General features: G+C 50.7%; 1 protein-coding gene across 17 annotated transcripts in view; it reads left to right on the forward strand.

The window, feature by feature from the left end:
- Positions 1-16,149, forward strand: part of ZNF618 (zinc finger protein 618) — a 172,564-nt gene extending 156,415 nt beyond the window's left edge. For 10 of the 17 annotated variants that reach the window (XM_040631761.1, XM_040631763.1, XM_040631773.1 and 7 more), the window contains 5 exons: positions 911-955; positions 1,883-1,960; positions 13,254-13,355; positions 14,013-14,803; positions 15,004-16,149. In XM_040631761.1, coding sequence (XP_040487695.1) covers positions 911-955; positions 1,883-1,960; positions 13,254-13,355; positions 14,013-14,803; positions 15,004-15,612 — 1,625 coding nt within the window. In that variant the 3' untranslated portion in view covers positions 15,613-16,149. The other 7 variants (XM_040631767.1, XM_040631768.1, XM_040631775.1 and 4 more) reach the window with 3 other exon arrangements.
- The last annotated feature ends 3,915 nt before the right edge of the window (positions 16,150-20,064 follow it).

Raw genomic sequence — 20,064 nt, forward strand, 5'->3', positions numbered from 1 at the left:
GGGGGGGGGGGCATGAGAATGTCCGCGTAACGCCGTTAACCGTAGAGAGCATGCCGGCTTTTCCAGGCTGCTCACCCTTTTGAGAAATGTAACCCAGTCTCCAAGAGGTGGCGCTAAGAGCAATGGAGTGACTTGCCCGAGGCCACACAGGAGGCGGTAAAGGTGGGACTGGAACCACTGTTTCCCCGGGAGCCTTTCCCTCAGCAGCCAGGCTGTACCCCCTGCCCCTCGGTCCTCCGGGGCTGCTACTTGGACTGGGGAGGACAGTGTAAAGTGCCGCTGCCGGCAGCCACCATTTATTGAGCGCTTACTATGTGCCTGGCCTGTGTTCAGAGCTGTGTGTGTCTTACCTGTTTCCGTCCTTACCCCAGCCCCGGGGCGGGGGTGGGGTGTCACTGGTATTGTTAGCCCATTTTCTGGATGAGGAAACTGAGGCCCAGGAGAGGTTGGTCATGGCCCCAGGTCCCCAGCCTGTGATTTATGGGGTCAGGACCCCGGTCCCGGTCCCTCTGGTCCTCCCCTGCTGCCTTCTGCCTTTGAGGCTCACCTGACAAGGCCAGGAAGCAGAACTCACAGCACAGCCCTCCCCGTGGCTGCTCTGGTGTCCGGTGCCAGGATCTAGAAGCAGCTGCCAGCTCCCTCTCCTGAGGCGGCAGCCGCACTTGGACATTTCCTCACTAGAGCTCTGTGGGCTCACTTTCTGAGAGTTGAGGGTGTCCTAGAGGCATGGCCCTGGCTGACCTGGCCCTGTCCGGTGCCCCGGCGCCAGCCCAGAATGTGAGTCTGGCTCTCAGATCTTCCTGCTCCGAGAGCCCTGATGGCTTACTGCTTCCTGAGAACGGAAGTAATGACAGTCATCTCAGAGCACCAGAACGGAAAGAGACTTAGCTAAACTGTTTCTCTTTTGCAGAAACTGCAAGTCCCCTGATTTCCAATCCTTTCCCTCTCCTACAGAGTAAGTGACGGTCCCACGGGGGGCTGGAGAGGGCAAGGCAGGGCAGGGAGTGAACTCAGCTGGCCACCTGCTCAGGACCTCCCCAGAGCGCCTGCCCTTGGGCCACCCCTAGGCAGACCTGGCAGCCAGCGGAGGCAGGAGGAGGGCCTGGCCCCAGGTGGGAGGGGGAGTCCGGACAGGGGACGAGGCAGAGCCCTGAGCACAGGCAGCCTCCCCCCACCCACCGTCCGGCCCTAGCAGGAACCCAGGCCCTCCCGTTGCTACTCTCGGGGGCAGCCTCAGGACACCTCCTCCAAGCCCACCTCAACCTCCCCTTGTGTCTCTTCGTTACTCCCTTTTCGGCCCCCTTCTTTCCTCTTCCTTCCACTTTCCCCCGTGCTGGGCACTGACTTGAGTGCTGGGGACACAGACGTGGAAGGTCCACCTGCACACGTGGTCCTATCCCGCCCGCTCTGTCTTCCCTGTCCTCACCTGTCCTGTGTCCTCTCGCCTTTCTGTGGCCTTCCCCGCTTCCTGCCCTTCTCTCTCTCTCTGGCTTACTCCCTGCTCCCTTTACTGCCCTCTATTCTCTTCACCTGGTGCTCGTGTCCTTCGTACACTCGTGTATTGTTCCTTGGCGGGGATGTCTGTGCGTCCGCAGGTGGCACGTGGTCTCTGCCCCAGGAGAGCACTTGGTCCGTTAGTGTTGCCCCCCTCGCCCTCCCCAGTGCCCAGAACAGTGCCTGGCACACAGTAAGCACTCAATAAATGTCTGCTGGATGGAATTAGACAGTCTCTTCATCTGCAGGTCCTCCCCCCGCCCCCAGGTCTCTCCCTCAGCAGTTAGTGACAGGGGCAGACAGGCTGGGCCCAGAGCCCCAGTTCCTGGGCGTCCAGGGTCTTTCTGCCTCTAACACAGCTGCCTCGTGTCTCCCCCTCCCGGCCCAGAACCGTACACCTGCGGCGCCTGTGGGATCCAGTTCCAGTTCTACAACAACCTGCTGGAGCACATGCAGTCCCACGCAGGTAAGGGAACCTGCGTGCCCCGCCCCCGCCCCAGAGCCTTCCCGGAGGCCCCTCTTCCTCAGGAAATGCGCTCAGGGGGCCCTGGGACCCCACGGGGGAGGTCTGTGCTGGAGAGGGTGGTGGGAGCCCAGTTAGAGAGGGGGCGAGCTGAAGAAGGCTCCCTGAAGGTCGTGGCTCTAGTGGCCAGCCTGAAGGCCGCGGAGGAGCTGACCAGGAAGGACGTCCAGGGGGCAGGGGCATGTGCCTTGAGATCTCGGTGAGCGGAGGCAGCTGGGAGGGGGGAGGCATCCTCCAGGGCAGCCTGGGCCCAAGCCCGTCTCCAAGCAGGGGCGCATCCGCTGTCCCAGCCGTGCCGGCGGCAGTCTTCAAACTGAGCATGCCCCGGCCGTGCCCTGACGTCGGGGTCTGTAGGTCTGAGGCGGGGCCTGGCATTGGCATCTGCGGCACGTCCTCGGCCCCGCCGTGCGTCTAGGGAGGATGCGGAGAACCACCGGCGGCGAGTTGCCGGCTGGTGGCTTGCTGTCTAGGTGACCCTTTTGTTAGCTGTTCTGCCGCCTTCCAAGCTTGTGCTATTAGCGCCCTCCTCTAAACCATCCTGCCTTCAAAGCCACGCCCCCCGTTTTTAGGGTTTTTTCACAGCACCCCACTTCTGGTCCAGTGTCTGCTTCAGTGAGGCAGATGCTATGTGCTCTAGCAGATAAACCCCAAATTCCGAGCGGCGTAACATAATCACTCACTTCTGTGGTCACAGCACGGCTTAGTGCAGGTGGCCTGGCTGGCTGGCCTTGAACACAGTGACCAAAGCACCTTCCTTACCATGGCTCCTCAGAGCCTCCCTCTCTCGGACTGGGCGGCTGGGAGAGAAACACACTTCCTCCTTGACCACTTTGGATCACCAGTGACACGTGTCCTGTGTGCCCAGATTCCAGGGGTGGGGAGCAGGCCAGCGCCACTGTCCAGGGACAGGCCAACACACTGTCAAGAGAAACGGGAACCTGGGGGGAGGCAGCTAGCCATTCTTGCCACCTCTCCCTCTGAGGCCTCTTGGGGGTGGGAGGGAAGCATTGGAAGTGGGGGGAAGAAAGTGCCTGACATGCAGGAACGGTGGTCGCTGCCGTGCCCGCGATGATGACTGTTACTGCTCGTGCCCCTCTTGGGGCTGGCCTGACCCGCACAGAGTGGCACAGAACTAGACTCGTTTAGGCCAGGGACTGTTCCGTGAGTGCGACCCCTCTTCCTTCATTGCGTCCTTCTGATCCCTGCTTCGGCGTGCATTCATTGGGGGGCGCTGTCCCCTAGGCGCTCAGTCACGTGCTCTTTGGTGGGGGGAGCTATTATTTATTTCTAATGAATTCATTAAAATCAGAGCAGAGCGAGACTGGCAGCCAGGACGTGTGAGCTCCAAACTCTGGTGTTGCCTCCAGGCCGCGGTGGCCCCGGGCAGGAAACGTGTCCCCCCTCTCTGATCCTTCTCCATCTCAAAGACCTGTGATGTCCGGCTGCCCTCCTGCTAAAGTCTTCACGTGCCTCCCCCGTCCTGCTTGCCTTGGCCGTCAACCATCCATCACCACGAAGGCCTTGAGTGCCCCCTGAAGGCGTTCAGACTTGGCCCTGTGGGAACCAGTGACGGGCACACCTCTTGGACCCAAGCGTCCCACACACAGTCCAGCGTCTGCTGACTCCTCCTCCTCTGAAACCCAGACCCTCCACCTGCCCCCCTGCCAGCTTCTGGAAGCTGAGGCTGATTAGGGAAGAGTCTGGGTGCTTGTGCTTCCCCATCCTCAGGCTGTTGGGTGGAGGCTATTAAAATGCAAATCCAGGCTGTGCCCCTGGTGGCCCCATGGCGCCCAGGCCTCCGACTTGTTTTCTAGGGAGAGCTTTGGGCCGCTTTGTTCTGGTCCGCTGCTGGCAGAGAATGCCTCGCTGGCAATCCGGTGCAGAGCCAGCCTGAATCCCAGCCAGGCTGAGTCGGGATTAAAGGATTGACTCCATAGAGAAAAATTAAGCGTCATGATCTGTGCAGTTCACAGTGTCGCTGATAAGGGGGATCAGCCTCAAATAACACCAATCTCATTAAGAGGCTGCTGAATGGCACAGGGTAATTCCCCCTAATAAACTTCTTTTCTGTGCTGTAGGAAAATTTGTCTTGCCCCTGGTGACAGTTCCAGAGTACGTGTTGGCAGTAGTAATACCAGAGATCGCTAACATTTAGTGAGCAATTACTACGGGTCAGACGAGGCTGTGTCATTCCATCTCCTGAACAAGCTGACATTCTCATCCCCATTATATGGATGAAGAAACTGAGGCTCACAGAACATAATCACTGGCCCAAAGTTGCAGAGCTTGTCAAAAGGATGTGACATCATTTGAGCTCTTGCAGGGCGCCAGGCCTTCCCTTGGAGCCGCCTCACCTCTCTGGGCCTCCAGCTTCTCATCTGTGAAGTGGGCCCGTCAGCGCTCTCACAGGCTGGGCGAGGGGTCCGGAGATGACGCATGTCACATATTGAGGGTTGTGGTACAGTCAGGCTCGGATACTGAACAACAACAGGTGCCGCTTTTCCCATCCTCTATCAGGAACAGCTGCTTTCTCCTTCCTGCAGTGGTCCCTCCGCACGAGGTGGCCTTGACCCCAGCTTTGCCGAGGCAACTGTGCGTGTTTGCCTGTGGTGCTGAGGGCGTAGCCACACCGAGTAAACTTTATTCTCAGCTCAAGCCATAAATCAAGCCTTTTCACGGGGCATTTACCAAGTACTTCACCCATGTCGGGAGCAGCCTCAGTGGGATACGGAGAAAAAAGTTGTCTGAGTCAGCTAATAACTAGACATTGTTCGCCACTGCTAGGCCGAGTCCTCTCCATTCCAGGTCCTGCAGAAAGGGTGAGGGAATCACCCTGCAGCTTGCCCCACCCCAGCATTTGGGTTAAGGAGGGGAAACTGAGGCCCAGAAAGTTGGAGCGACTCGCTCAAGCTCACACCCCACAACCATGGCAGAGCCTTCAAACCCCTGTACGCTGGTGGAGAAAGTCAACACGAGCGGCGGCTGGCTTCCATTTTAGAACATGTGCTTCTCATTTTAAATGTGATTTCCATTCATTGAAAGAAATCGGGAACCTGCGGAGAAGTTAGGAAATGAAGTGTAAGCCGGGACCTCTGCTCCCAGCTAACCACTGTCGGTACTCTTGTCATGGGCTGCTTTTCATTCATTTTAAAATGGGATTTATGAAGATACGATTTTACGTACGTGGAATTCACCAGTTTAAGGAGTGCAGTTCGATCATTTTGACAACTGATAGTCATCTAATCATCACAGTCAAAATGTGTACCATGACCATCCACCCCAAAAGTCCCCTTCTGCCTCTTTGTGGCCCGTCCCCTCCCCGAGCCCAGCGCTGGCAAGCCACTTTCCACTGGAATTTTACATACATGGAATTACATGGTATTAGTTTTTTGTGTCTGGCTTCTCTCAGTATACTTTCGAGATGAATCCATGTTCTGTGATACCAGTGACTCCTTTTTATTTCGGGCAGTACACCAGTGTTTGGATATGCCACAGTTTATCCTGTCACCAGTTGGGCATTTAAGTTATCTCCAGTTTGGGGCTATTACGAACACCCCTGCTGTGAACGTTCAAGTACACGTTATTGTGTGGACAGGTTTTTAACTCCATTGGGTGCACACCTGGGAGTGGAAATTCTGGGTAACACGATAACTCACATTTAATTGGGAATTGCCAGGTGTTTTCTGCAAGGGGCTTGTACCATTTTTCCGTTACCACGAACAGGGTATGAGGGGTGCGATTTCTCCCCACCTGTTCGAGATCCTTGCTGTGATTTAACTTTTTGTTAATAGCCATCCTAGTGTGTGCCAAGGGGTATTTCATTATGATTCTGATTTGCATATTCCTGATGACTAATGACATCGAACATCTTGTCTTGGGCTTATTGGCCATCTGAATACCTCCCTTGGAGAAATCTCTGTTTAGATCCTTTGCCCATTTAAAATTTTTTTTTGTCTTTTTATTGTTGAATTATAAGTGTTCTTTGCATATTCTAGATACAAGACCTCTATAGATCTGTATTCGCAAATATTTTCTCCCATTTTGTGGATTGTCTTTTTACTTTCTAGATGCTGGCCTTTGAAAAGTGCAGAAATTTTAAATTTTGGTGAAGTCCATCTACTTTTTCTTCTTTCATGTGTGCTATTGGTGTCTTATCGAAGAAACCAGAGTTTTAGCTTTTACATTTAGGATGCATTTTGAATTAATTTTTATATGAGGTATCAAGGGAGGGCTCCTGCTTTATTCTTTTGCTTGCAGATATCCAGTTGTCCCATCACCATGTTTTGAAAAGACTATCCTTTCACCCATTAAATTGTCCTGGCACCCTTGTCAAAAATCAATTGTCTCTAAGTGTGAGGGTTTATTTCTGAAATCTGAATTCTGTCCCATTAATCTGTATGTCCTCACGCAAGTACCGCACTGTCTTGATTGGTATGTAGCTTTGCAGTAGTTTTGAAATCAAAGTGTGAGCCCTCCAACTTTGTTCTTTTTGAAGATCGTCTTGCCTATTCTGTATCTTTTGAATTTCCACATGAATTTTAGACACGGCTTGTTAATTTCTGTTAAAAAGCCATCAAGGATTTTGATAGGGATCGTGTTGAATCTAGATTAATTTGGGGAGTATTGCTATTTTGACAAGATTAAATTCTCCAGTCTATGAACATGGAATGTCTTTCCATTTATTGAAGTCTTCTTTGAGTTGTTTCAACCATGTTTTTAGTTTTCAGTGTACAAATCTTGCACTTATTCCTAACTGTTTTATTCTTTTGGATTCTATTACAAAATGGAATTATTTTCTTAATTAAACTTTTGGGGTGTTCGTTTGCTAGTATAAAGAAATACAATTGATTTCTTTTTCATATACGTTGATCTTGTTTCCTGCAACCTTGCTCACCTTATCAGTTCTAATAGTTTTGTGTGTGTGCACATTCCATAAGATTGTTTATGTACACAACCGTGTCATCTGCAAATAGAGATCATTTTACTTTTTCCACTGCAATCTGGATGATTTTTAAAATTACTACTATTTTTTCCTCCTTGCCCTGGCTAGAATCGCTAATACACATTGAATAAAAGAGGTGAGAATGGATATTCTTGTCTCGTTCCTGATCTTAGGGGGAAAGCTTTCAGTGTTTAACCATTAAGTGTGATGTAGTCCTAAGAGATGGTGGCCTGCGGCTTCTCTTCTTGTAATTTCTTTGTCTGATTTGGGTATCGGAGTAATGTTCGCCTCATGAAATAAATTGTGGAACGTTCCCTCCTCTTCTCTTTTTGGGAAGACTTTGCGAAGAGTTCCTTTAACATATGAGTAGAATTCACTAATGAAGCCATCAGAATCTGGACTTTGCTTTTCTGCCTTTTTGTGCGAAGTGTTTTGAATACTAACTCAGTCTTCTATAGGTCTGTTCAGATGTTCCGTTTCTCAGATTGGTTTTGGTAGTTCGTGTTTTTCTAAGGATTTGTTTCCTTCATCCGGGTTATGTGATTTGTTGGAATATTGTTGTTCACAGTGTTTCCTTAAAGGCTTTTTTGTTTCTGTCAAGTCGGCAGACTCAAGTTTTTTTTCGATTTCCTTTATCAGATCCAGGAAATTTCCTTCTCTTCCTAGTTGGCTAAGAGTTTGTGACTATTGAATTTTGTCACATTAAAAAAAAAAGCTTTATTTATTTCAGAGAGAAAGCACTCATGGGGTGGGGGAGAGAATCTCAAGCAGACACCCCTGCTGAGCACAGAGTCGATCCCACAACCCTGAGATCATGACCTGAGCCAAAATCGAGTCGGACACCTAACCGACTGAGCCACCCGGGCGCCGCTGAATTTTGTCACATTTCAATGTGTACTTACATCCATGGAGATCATTTTCTTCTTCTTTTCTCTTGTAGGAAATTGCACTGATTGGATTTCTTTTTTTAACCTCAACTTACATTTCTGGGGTAAATTCCACCTAGTGACCATGTGTTATTTTTTAATATATTACAGTGTTGAGCTTGCTAATATTTGGTTAGGCTGTTCATGTGTGTGTTTATGAGGGGTGTTGGTTTGTAGTTTCTTCTCCTGCAGTGTTTTTCTCTGGTTTTGGATCAGAGTAATGCCAGCCTCATAAAATGAGAGATGTTCTTCCCTCATCTATTTTCTGGAATAATTTGTTGTAGAATTTGTATTAGTTCTTCCTCAAATATTTGGTCAGATTCTCCAGTGAACCCATATGGGATTTTTCTTTGTGACTGGTTATTTAACTATGAACTCAATTTTTGTAACAGATACGGGACTATTTCAGGTTCTCTCTTTCTTCTGGAGTGGACTTTCCTTTGCCTCTTTTAGGGTATTTGCCTCATTTAAGGGGTCGAATCATTTTTAACCCCTCTAATAACTGTAGCATGTAGTGATGTTCCCTTCTGTCATTCCTGATACTGATAGTTTGTGTCCTTTTTCTTTTTTTAATCTTTTTGGCTAGAGGTTTATCATTTTTCTTCATCTCTACAAAGAATCAGCTTTTAGTTTCATTATTTTCTCTATTGTGTTTATTTTCTGTTTTATTCATTTCTGCTTTTAGCTGTATGATTTCCTTTCTTCTGCTTACTTTAGACTCAATTTACTCTTCCTCTTTAGATCTCTCTTATGGTGGAAGCTTATACTACTGATTTTAAACCTGTATTCTTTTCTAATGTAGTTATTTAATGCTATAAATATGCCCTGTTTTAGATGGATCCCACAGATTCTGGAAGGTTATGTTTTAATGTTAAGTTCAAACCATTTTCTAATTTCCCTGATATTTTTTGATCCGTGTGATTTTAGAAGTGTGATATTTATTATTCAAAGAGTTGCAGGTTTTTTTTTTCCTATTTGTTACTGATTTCTAATTTTTAATTCAGTTATGGTCAGAGACCATTTATGTGATTTCACTGTATTTCTGCCTACCTCCTTTTTCTGGAAACCCAATCATATGTGTATTAGGCTGCTTGATCTTGTCCACTCTGTTCATTTATGTTCAGTCCTTTCCCTTCATTTCTAACTAACAATTACTCAGAGAAGAGAGTTGAAATCCCCAGTTATAGTTGTAGATTTGTCTACTTCTTGTTTCAGCTTTTGCTTCATGTGTTTGGATATGTACAGGTTTAGGATTATTATGTCATTCTTGGTATTTTGACCCTGGTGTCATGGTATAGGGTCTCTTGTTACCCCTGATAATATTTCTTGTCCTGAGGTCAATTTTTCTGTAATACTCTTGCAAACATCACTAGCTTTCTTCTCTACCATTTGTAGGATATATCTTTATTTAGCCTTTTACCCTGTCTTCGTATTTAAATAGGTTCCTTACAGATAACATATGGTAGAGTCTTTCCTTTTTACTAAGTATGACAATCTCTAACTTTTATTTGGAATGTGGAGACCATTTATATTTAATGTAATTTTAATATTATTGTGTTTAAACCTACCATCTTGCTGTTTGTTCCTAATCATCTCATTTCTTCTTTGTTCCTCTTTCTCTCATTTTTCTGCCTCATTTTGGATTGAGAATTTATGATTGCATTTTTATCTCCATTCATCAAGCCAACTCTTTGTTTTCTTTTTTGTGGTTTATTTGGGTTTTGAACTATATATTTCTTGTCAGTTCTGCCTTCAGATGGTATTAGCCCACCTTCCATACTGTGTGAGAAACTTTCAGCAGCATCTGCTCTTTCCCCACCTGGTTTCTATGATACTCTTGTCCTACAGTTTACCATACATATTATTACTGCAGTTCGTTGTTACTATTTTCCAATGAGAAGTCATTTATCTTTTAAAGAGTTTAAAAGTGAGGGAACGTTTACCCACATGTGTAGTTTCCAGCATTCTTCTTTTTGTAGATTTAGATTCTTACTTGCCGTCACTTTGCTAAGACCTGACGAAATTCCTTTTATATTTCCTAGAGCGCAGGTCTGATTTTTTGAAAATTTTTTATCTCAGAAATCGTGATTTCATCTTCATTGCGAAGGATATTATCCTTGGATTTAGAATTTGGGGTTGATCCTTTCGGTTGACACTTTGTTCTGTTGCCTCCAGGCCTGTCGTCGTTTTTACTGTTGTGCATTTGTGCATAATTTCTCCCCCTCTCTGGCTCCTCTTACGAGTTTCTCTTTTCAGTGGTTTTCAACAGTTTTGTCATGATGCTGTGCCTCGATGGTATTTTCTTTATGTTTATTCTGCTTGGAGTCAGTTGAGCTTTTTGAATCTGGCTTTGAACTTTTAATCCAGTTTGGAAAAATTCTGGCCATTTTTTCGGACATCTTTTGCTGCCTTACCCCCTTTTCCTGGGACTCCAGTTATGTGAATATGAAACGGTCTGATAGTGTCCATGCGCTGTTCATTATTTTCTGCCTTTTACCCTTTTTTGTTTTTCATGTTGGGTGTAGGTAGTTTTCTTGCTCTTTCTCCACTGATTTTTTTCTTCTGTGTCATCTGATCTTTTATCCCATACAGTGTGTTGTTTCCCTAGACAATTCATTTTTATAGCTACAAGTTCCACCTGAGATTGGTTAGTTTTGGGTTTTTCACATCTTCTGTGTCTCTCCTGATGGTATTCGTGTTTCCCTTCATGTCTTGGAGCATATTTCTGGTATTCGTAACCGCTGCTGTAAGCACCTTACTGGATAGTTCCGTCGTGTCTGGCCTTTGTGGCTCTGTTTCTATTGATCGGTTTTTCTCTTGGTTGATAGGTCATATTTTCCTACTATTTTGAATGCCTGATCACTTTTTTATCGCATAATTAACATTGTGAATTTTTGTATTGTTAGGTGCTAGGTTTTGTAAAAGCATTGAACTTTGTTCTGGATTACCGTTTAGGTACAGAGGACCACCTCGATACTTTGGAGGCTTACTCTTAAGTTGCATTGTGGCGAGTGGCGCCTGGGAGGCTCAGTCGGTTAAGCGTCTGCCTTCGGCTCAGGTCATGATCCCAGGGTCCTGAGAATTGCTCCTCCTTGCTCCCTGCTCAGCAGGGAGTCTGCTTCTCCCTCTCCCTCTGCCCCTTCCTGCTCGTTTTCTCTCTCTCTCACGTAAATAAATAAAATCTTAAAAAAGAAAAATGTATTAGGGCAGGTCTAGTGCAGCCCTTAATCTGTTGTTAATTTTGCCCCAAAGTGAGGGAACCCTACCCAATTCCTTATGCGTTGTGGTCTCTCCTTTCTGGTTGAGGGAGTACAAATTTATTTCCTCCCCTCCCCCACTTCCTGCTTTCTCGTGATTCCTTACCCAGTCTTGTGGCATTTAACCCCGTGCTTGGGCAGGCAAGTATTCAGCAGACTTCTGGAAACCCTACTGAAGGTCTCCAGAGCCCTTTCTTTATGTAACTCCCTTCTCTCTGGTACTTTCCCTATACATTTTAGCTCCCTTCCGCTTCCCTAAACATTGGCTTCTGCCTCTTCAAAAATCAGCAAAACCACTGGGCTCTGTTCCCTATCCCTGGGCTGCAGGCTGCAAACTGCTTTCAGGCCAGCTGGGCCAATCGTATTACTTACCACATTCGTTCTCCTTTTTCTGGGATCAGACCTGGGACCTGGGATTACCTGTCCGAAAACAGTGGTATCATGATAGGCAATTGGTGGAAGTGAAAGTCCGTCTCTCCGCCCCCAATCTATTTTTGTTGCATAGATTCGTTTGTTATTTGACTTGCAAGTCTAAAATACAAATAAGAAATCCGTATAAAATTGTGATGAGATCTTACTTTGCATAATGCATCTTCCCGTGTTATTACGGTCTGTGCAACCGCCTTTCCTAGTGATTGTAATGTGTTCCTTTGAGTGGATGTCCTAGAGTTTCTTTTGTGTTGTTTTTGTTGCTTTGTTTTTGGGAGTGGGTGTTTTGTTTTCATTTTTTCCTGGAGTTTCTAAATTAGCCTTGCAGGGCTGAACATGTAGATACTGGGGAAGCCTCTTCTCTTGGTATGATAACTGTGGCCTGGGCCTCCAAGGCCTGATGCCTTGAACTGAGAAGAATGGAAAATGCTGGCAACCCTGTGCAAGTGTCACTGGCCCGTCCATCTCCTTGCATTTGTGATTCTACCTGTAAGATGACGTCTCAGGGAAATAAACCCACAACAAGAACAAAAGCACAGAGAAATGATAGTAGAATATTAGGCAGGTAGGTTCATAGCAGAACAGTAATACTGGAAACAGCCCGGAAACTCTGCACTCAGTGTGTGGTTCAGCAGCCCCATGGCGTATCATCCGACGGAAGACTGTGTGGTCATTGGTCACGACAAGCACGTTACTCAGACCGTTTCTACTCCAAAATGATTCTGTAAAAATGGCAAGGAGTAGTGGTGAAGGAAGGAGAAGAAGCATGTGCTATTTTATCTGTCTGTCTGTCTATTTGAGAGAGAGCAATAGAGAGATAGTGCGGGCTGGGGGCAGGGAGGGGCAGAGAGAGAGGGAGAAAGAATCTTAAGCGGGATCCACGCTCCCGACACAGGGCTCAGTCCCATGACCCTGAGATCACGACCTGAGCTGAAATCAAGAGTCAGGTGTTCGGTTGAGCCACAGAGAGCCTGGACTGGGCCACCCGTGTGCCAGGCATGTACCATTTTGATATAGTTGCATATGCATAAACAGAAGTGAGGGAAATGCATGGAGGAAGCATTAGGAATCAGGGGACCTGGGTTGTCTGTCCCAGCCCTGCCTTTGGTTCTTTTGTGTGATCCAGGGCAATCCTTTTCTACATCTGGGCTTCAGTTTCCATATCTGACAGGGAGAGGGGCTGAGAACTTAGTATCACATAGGGCTTTGGTTTGGTTTTGTTCCTTTAATTAAATTTTTAGTATAAACTGAAAAGAAAAAGCACACTTGAGAAAAGTGAGAAGATGAGGTCTCTTAGGCCACCGGCTGTAACTGGCACCCCTCGCCCATTTCGGAGCTAGAACATGGGGTTGTGTGTGGGTGTGGGGCCTCCCAGATCGCCTCGGGGGCAGCGGTTCCCACCCACTGCGCGCTTCCTGTGCTCTGGGCTTTCCCTGCATTTTCTCTTGTTGATCCTTCCGGCACGTGTGTCCCATCCATGTGCTCATCTTCATTTTTTCAAGTGACATAATTGAGGCTTTGCAAGCATAGGATGATCGTCTGAGCAGAAGCCAGGGTCTAGACCCAGGCCCAAGTCCTAGGAGCCTTGTTCGGGCTTCACCCGCCATGCTGTCGTTCTCGTCTTGTGAGTTGGCAGGCCTCTTGCACCTCAGGGTCACACGCTGTCCCCTTTGTGCCTGCAGCGGACAACGAGAACAACATCGCCTCCAACCAGTCCCGATCGCCCTCTGCTGTTGTAGAAGAGAAGTGGAAACCCCAGGCCCAGAGGAACAGCGCCAACAACAGTAGGTCTCTCCCAGCCCAGAGCCTGGGGGCCTGCAGAGGTCCGCCCCGTGCACCTCTAGCCCCAGCTCCACGCCCCGCCCCCCGCCTCCCATCCCACCCCCTGTGCCTCTCTTAATGATGCGAGACCATGTTCGAAGCTCTTATACACCTAAGACTTCATCTGTGGGAATTGTGACCTCAGTGGACGGGTAGAAGGCAGCCCGGGGAGAGGAGCTGACCTTTCCGTGGTCAGAGCATACATACTTAGTGAGAGTCAGAACTGGAATCCACTCGTCAGTTTCTGTTGGCTTCTCTTTCCTGTTGCTGTGGCCTCATGTATTTTATTCACTAGCGATTCCTTTCTTAGAGGCAGTTCCTATATCGAGGACGAAGTTAGACTAGTTGGCTTCAGAAGTCTAGGTGAATGACACGTGCAGCAAGTGTGTTGCATACGTCCCACTGTAGTCTAGTCCCGTGCTCGTGGCAGGCATTACTAATCAATCCTAGAATGTTATTTCTGTGCGACTCACATGTTAAATACCAGAAGCACCACCAGTTTGTGTGCAAGATGAAGCCTCCTAGTTTCTAATACCACTGCTTAGCATAGTAGGCTGCGGCCCGATGAAGGCCACTCACCTGCCAGGTGTAATTACATCTCTCTTTGTGTCCTCTGCCAGCCATGACCAGTGGTTTAACACCCAACAGCATGATCCCCGAGAAGGAGCGGCAGAATATCGCAGAGCGGCTGCTGCGGGTCATGTGCGCCGACCTGGGCGCGCTGAGTGTGGTGAGCGGGAAGGAGTTCCTGAAGCTGGCCCAGACGCTGGTGGACAGCGGCGCCCGCTACGGGGCCTTCTCCGTCACGGAGATCCTGGGCAACTTCAACACGCTGGCGCTGAAGCACCTGCCGCGTATGTACAACCAGGTGAAGGTGAAGGTGACGTGCGCCTTGGGCAGCAACGCCTGTCTGGGCATCGGGGTCACCTGCCACTCGCAGAGCGTCGGCCCCGACTCGTGCTACATCCTCACGGCCTACCAGGCCGAGGGCAACCACATCAAGAGCTACGTGCTGGGCGTGAAGGGTGCGGACATTCGCGACAGCGGCGACCTGGTGCATCACTGGGTGCAGAACGTGCTGTCGGAGTTCGTGATGTCGGAGATCAGGACAGTGTACGTGACCGACTGCCGGGTGAGCGCGTCCGCCTTCTCCAAGGCTGGCATGTGCCTTCGCTGCTCAGCCTGTGCCTTGAACTCGGTGGTGCAGAGCGTGCTGAGCAAGCGGACGCTGCAGGCCCGCAGCATGCACGAGGTCATCGAGCTGCTCAACGTGTGCGAGGACCTGGCGGGCTCCACGGGCCTGGCCAAGGAGACCTTCGGCTCGCTGGAGGAGACCTCGCCGCCGCCCTGCTGGAACTCGGTCACGGACTCGCTGCTGCTGGTGCACGAGCGCTACGAGCAGATCTGCGAGTTCTACAGCCGCGCCAAGAAGCTGAATCTCATCCAAAGCCTCAATAAGCACCTGCTCAGCAACCTGGCGGCCATCCTGACGCCCGTCAAGCAGGCGGTCATCGAGCTGAGCCATGAGAGCCAGCCCACCCTGCAGCTCGTGCTGCCCACCTACGTCAGGCTGGAGAAGCTGTTCACGACCAAGGCCAATGACACTGCGAGTTCTACAGCCGCGCCAAGAAGCTGAATCTCATCCAAAGCCTCAATAAGCACCTGCTCAGCAACCTGGCGGCCATCCTGACGCCCGTCAAGCAGGCGGTCATCGAGCTGAGCCATGAGAGCCAGCCCACCCTGCAGCTCGTGCTGCCCACCTACGTCAGGCTGGAGAAGCTGTTCACGACCAAGGCCAATGACGCGGGCACCGTCAGCAAGCTGTGCCACCTCTTCCTCGAGGCGCTCAAGGAGAACTTCAAGGTGCACCCGGCGCATAAGGTGGCCATGATCCTGGACCCGCACAAGAAGCCCCGCTCCGCCGCGGGCGAGCACCCCGCAGCTCAGGAAGACGATCGGCTCGGGAAGAACGAAGTGTACGATTACCTGCAGGAGCCCCTCTTCCAGGCCACCCCCGATCTGTTCCAGTACTGGTCGTGCGTTACCCAGAAGCACACGAAACTCGCCAAGCTGGCCTTCTGGCTGCTCGCGGTTCCGGCCGTGGGGGCCAGGAGCGGGTGTGTAAATATGTGTGAGCAAGCACTTCTGATCAAAAGGAGGCGACTGCTGAGTCCGGAAGATATGAACAAACTCATGTTTCTGAAATCCAACATGCTTTAAGACTTGGGGACGGTAGGAAGGAAGAAAAGAGAAAAAGAGAAGAGAAACATTGGGGAAAAAAAAATACACACACACACAACACTGTCGCAAACAAAGAAAAAGGAATTTAAGTTCTAAACACTGTGGACCTCATTATAAATGCCCCCCTGGAAACTTAAGTGCTTTTTCAGCGTGTGTGTGTGTGCGTGTGTGCATGCGAGGTGCGGACGCGGCCGAGCGCACGGGCCGTGCGTGTGTGGCACGGGGGGCCCAGGGCTCGCCCGCGTGGCCCCCGCAGCCTCGCGCACGCATGCGCACACACACACAGCCCTGGTGCGTGCACACGCCTGCTCGTGGCGCCTGTGCATTACTGGGTGTGTCAGGAAAGCTGAGTGGGAAAGAGGGAAGACACTTCACCTCCTTTTCTCAGTGAGGGGGCTTAAAAGACTCCGTTTTCAGGTGTGCAGATCGGTAGAAAGCTGATGTGGTAAAATGTTCAGGCAGCTGAGATCTGAAGTGACTTGACGCTCTCTGTCCTCGACCCCCTGGCCCTTCCCTCTGTCTGCACTGGACTTTGTTCTCGTTCACCTTCAGGGCATTGTGCTGTTGCTGCCGAGATACCCTTGGGGCTCCCGGGGCAGCCGCCTTAGAAACACACCTATCTATCTCCCCAAATCAGGAAAGGAGACTTTAAGAATATAAAGCTGACCTTTTGCTTTTTAATATAAGATAGAAAAAAAAAGACATTTTTTAAAGAAGTATAGATGCTGTCTCCACTCCTTAATAATTGTTTTCCTAATATTTTAGCAGTTTTTACTTTTTTTTTTTTCTTCCCCAAATCTGATTTTAGACTCTGCTAGGAGGCACTGAATGTCTATAACTTATGTTTTGGAGGTTTTGTTTTTTTGTTCTTTGGTTTTTTGTTTTTGTTTTTGTTTTTGTTTTTCTTTCAGTTGCCCTTTTTGTTCCTCAAATCACACTGTAAACTAGCTCATCTCAGTGGGATCTTCAGCATCCTAAGGTTTTTATTAGCCCTCCCTGTACAGTCCCATGTTCATGTATTCGAACAGCCAAGACCACGAACTTGGCGTTGCTGTTTGGAAACCAGGAGTGGGGCTGGAGTCGCAGGTTTCACAGATGTGGGGTTCGGTGGAAGCCATAGGGAAGCATGTGGCTTAGGAGTTCTCCTGAATGTACGCGGAAGCCCCGCCCTCCTGGTTCGCTGTGTCTGGTACCGCGAATGTCTGACTTCTATACCCAGAGTGCATTACACTACTCGCCACGTCACTGACACTTCCAGCCCAGCAGGGACTCCCGAGTCCATCCGTGTTCACGTCCGTCGCACCTCAGACCCACGGCCCTGGGGGTCCCGGACCACGTGAGCCTCGGCCCTCCTTCCAGGACAGTAGTTGAGCATGGTGCCTTGGGGGCCAAACGGTTGATGTCTTGAGGGTGGAGTGGCATCAGGCCACATGTAATTTGAGGCTGTGAAAGATGGCTTTTCTCTCCATGAGCAATTTAGGGTCTGCACACTCGGTCCAGATGCCAAGAGGGTGGCCCCTTTGCCCTCCCAAGAGGTTCTGTCAGGGTCAGCACTCCACCCCCACCCCCACGAGGAATGTCCTGGCGGTCTCATGTCCCGCCGGTGGCCATGGCTGTGGGATAGATGGTTGCACCCAGGGCTTCAGGCTAAGAATGGCCGCCATCATGGAGGGCTCTTTGCCAAGGCACGTTTCACCATCATGAGGGTTGACGAAGTCCACTCCATCCCTTCCTGGTAATAAAGCATTACTTAGCAGTGAGATACCTCGACTCCAAAAAGCACTGTACAGCAGCCCCCCTCCCTGGGTCCGTAGCAGATCGGGAAGTCAGGTTGGTTCAAAAACTCGAGAAGGCTTAGGATCATAGACCCAACGGTGTCCCTGGGGGCCAAGCCTGCTCGCGTCGCCTCGTGAGAACTAACCCAGCTTTTCCCTCCGAGTCCTGGACGTACTGAAACGCATCCACATGGGCCGTTCGCACCTTCGCTCCAGCACGCCGTGGTCTCAGGAACCAGTGTGCCGTCACCTCTCCTGGAGAAGTTCTAGGTATTTCCCCCACGTTTCCAGCCGGGGTCACACCACCAGGAGAGCCTCCATCTGCACTGGACGGTCACCTCATGTCACTTTCTAGAGAGCGTGGGAGCATCCACGAACTTTCTGATCCGATCTTTGTGGACATTCCAGAAGGTGGCTGCAGGGCAGCTAAGTGACATGCCCGCGGCCAAAGGCCACCAGCTGTCCTTTGCTGCTGGGGAAGGGCCCGCGACTCGGCACTTTCCGCCACACGGGGAGGACCAGAGCCGCCCACTGTGTGTGGTTGGTGGGAACAGCGCCTCGGAGCCCGTCGTCCCTCTGCTGAGAGCAGAGCTGTTCTGGCGTTGCCCCGGTAGTGGGCCAGACATTTCACTTTCTTGCAAAGCCATCAGAGACCGAGCCCGGATACGCGTTCAGAGCGCTCCGCATCCTCTTCGGAACGCAGGGCTGGCTGCCCTCCAGAACGAAAGTCCGCGTAAGTCTAGTTAATTGCACTCGAGGTGTCGAGTCGTATGTGTCACCCCCGTTCTGTTCTTCCTTCCCGCCTCCATTCGACCCCTCGGGCTCGGCTCACCCTGCAGGTGTAAGGTCGCTGCCGCCAGGCGCTCTGAAAGCTTTCTCCGGGGGCTGCCTCATCCAGATACGGCACCAAGGCGGCAGGTAGTCACTTTGTCTCTTGCAGCCACTGGTTCCTCCTGAAACTGGGGTCACCAACAGGAAAGGCTGTATCAAGGTGCCCTTTCAGTCCACTTCCTCGCGCAGGCGGTTCCCGTAGTGCAAATCCGGCTGCAGTGACCAGCGTAGGAAAACCCAAAGATCCCACAGGTCCAGCCACTGGCCCCTCATTTCCAGCAATATCCACCTTATCCAAATTCTAGTTTAGCCAAAGGATTGAGGTAGACTCTACCAGTTCATCTGACACCTCCCCTGGCACTGACCTTGAGAAGGATTTTGTCTTCTGCTCCCCTGTTCTGTGACCGTGATGGGACTTTCCACCACAGGCCCTTGGTTGCCGGCAGGCCGGGAAATAGGGCCATTTCTGTCCTGTTCTCGGTAGCTCAGTGTGGTCTTCTGCTGACTTGGACATAACCTGCCTCAAGCCATGTGATTCCCAGGACAGAAGTGGTCTTGTTTGGACGTAACGTGAACCCCAGAGGGGAGATGGAGAGAGCCCACCTCCATCCTGCGGGGTATTCTCCCCTCATCTGACGTCCGTTGGCTTCCCCACCAAAGCTCGGGCCAAGGACCGCAGCCTCATGGGTGCTCGATCTGAGTAACCTGGGCATGGATGTGCTTGTCCCAACACCGGTCTCCCTGTTTGGGCCTGGGCCCACCAGCCAGCCTCAGAGAGTGATTAGAAACCAGGAAACGAAACGGAAGGGCCACCTGAGCAAAGCTGCTGCTGGGTCCCCGAGTGGGGGCCTTTGCCACTATCCCACCTGACAGCCTCGGGCTTGGCGTCTTGGGAAAAGGGTACAAAGGTTTCCTGGTGAGGAGAGAACAGTCCGAGCAAGGACTTTTTTTTTTTACACCTGGTCTGTAAGCTGGCAAGTGTTCTCCCCTTGAGTTTCCTCCTTTATCTCCTGCACTTTGAAGAAACACCAGGGAAAAACTCTGCAAGGTGTGTTTTCCACTGTGAAGCCGAACCTCTGCCTCCGGGAGTTCCCGGTGCTTGCCCGAGGCCACCTGCTCCTGCCCGGACTCGAACTAGACTCCTCGGCAGGGGGCACCTGGAGAGACGTCAGGGACACAGCACGCACTCTCGCGGGCCACACGTTCCCGAGAAAGGTTTGAAGTGAAGCTGGGCTGCGGATGGAGGAGGAAGGGCCTGTGAGCAACGCCCGGAAGGGGACGGTACCTGGATGTTGTCATCATGATACATGTGCTCGCAGAGACGGGAAGAGGAGGCGCCCAGGGCATGGCGGGCGGCCGCCCCCTGCCCCGTTGAGCTGGGGTGAGTTCACAGCTTTGCCCTTGGCCTTGAGAACGGTGGCAGCACCGGTTTCCCTGGGGTGTACCCGACGGGGAGCACCTAGAAAGGCTGCTGGTTTGGATAGAACAGTGAGGCTGAGTGCGGCTCGGCCGGTTCCCCGGAGACGGTAGGCGGGGGCCCCTGTCTCAGCCCCGCCGGCGCCACCCCAGCGCCCGCATCCAGCCGGGCCCGCCCCTCTCTTCACTGTGGCTAATGTTTGCTAGGCCAGTTATGGTGAACCAATGATACGGTGTTGTTTTCCTCTTAGTTTCCCTCCCGGGTTCCCCTCTTCAGGGTTTTCTGGAGGCTTCTGTCGTCGTCGTCCTGTTTGTCTTCCTCTCTCGTTTGGGTTTGGGGATCGTGGTCAGTAGAGGCCCGTCTGTCGCTGGGGGGCCCCGTGGTTTCTGTGTGAGGAGGCACCTGCTG

The sequence above is a fragment of the Ursus maritimus genome, unplaced genomic scaffold, assembly GCF_017311325.1.
Source record: "Ursus maritimus isolate PB19 unplaced genomic scaffold, ASM1731132v1 scaffold_17, whole genome shotgun sequence".
Taxonomy (NCBI): Eukaryota; Metazoa; Chordata; class Mammalia; order Carnivora; family Ursidae; genus Ursus; species Ursus maritimus.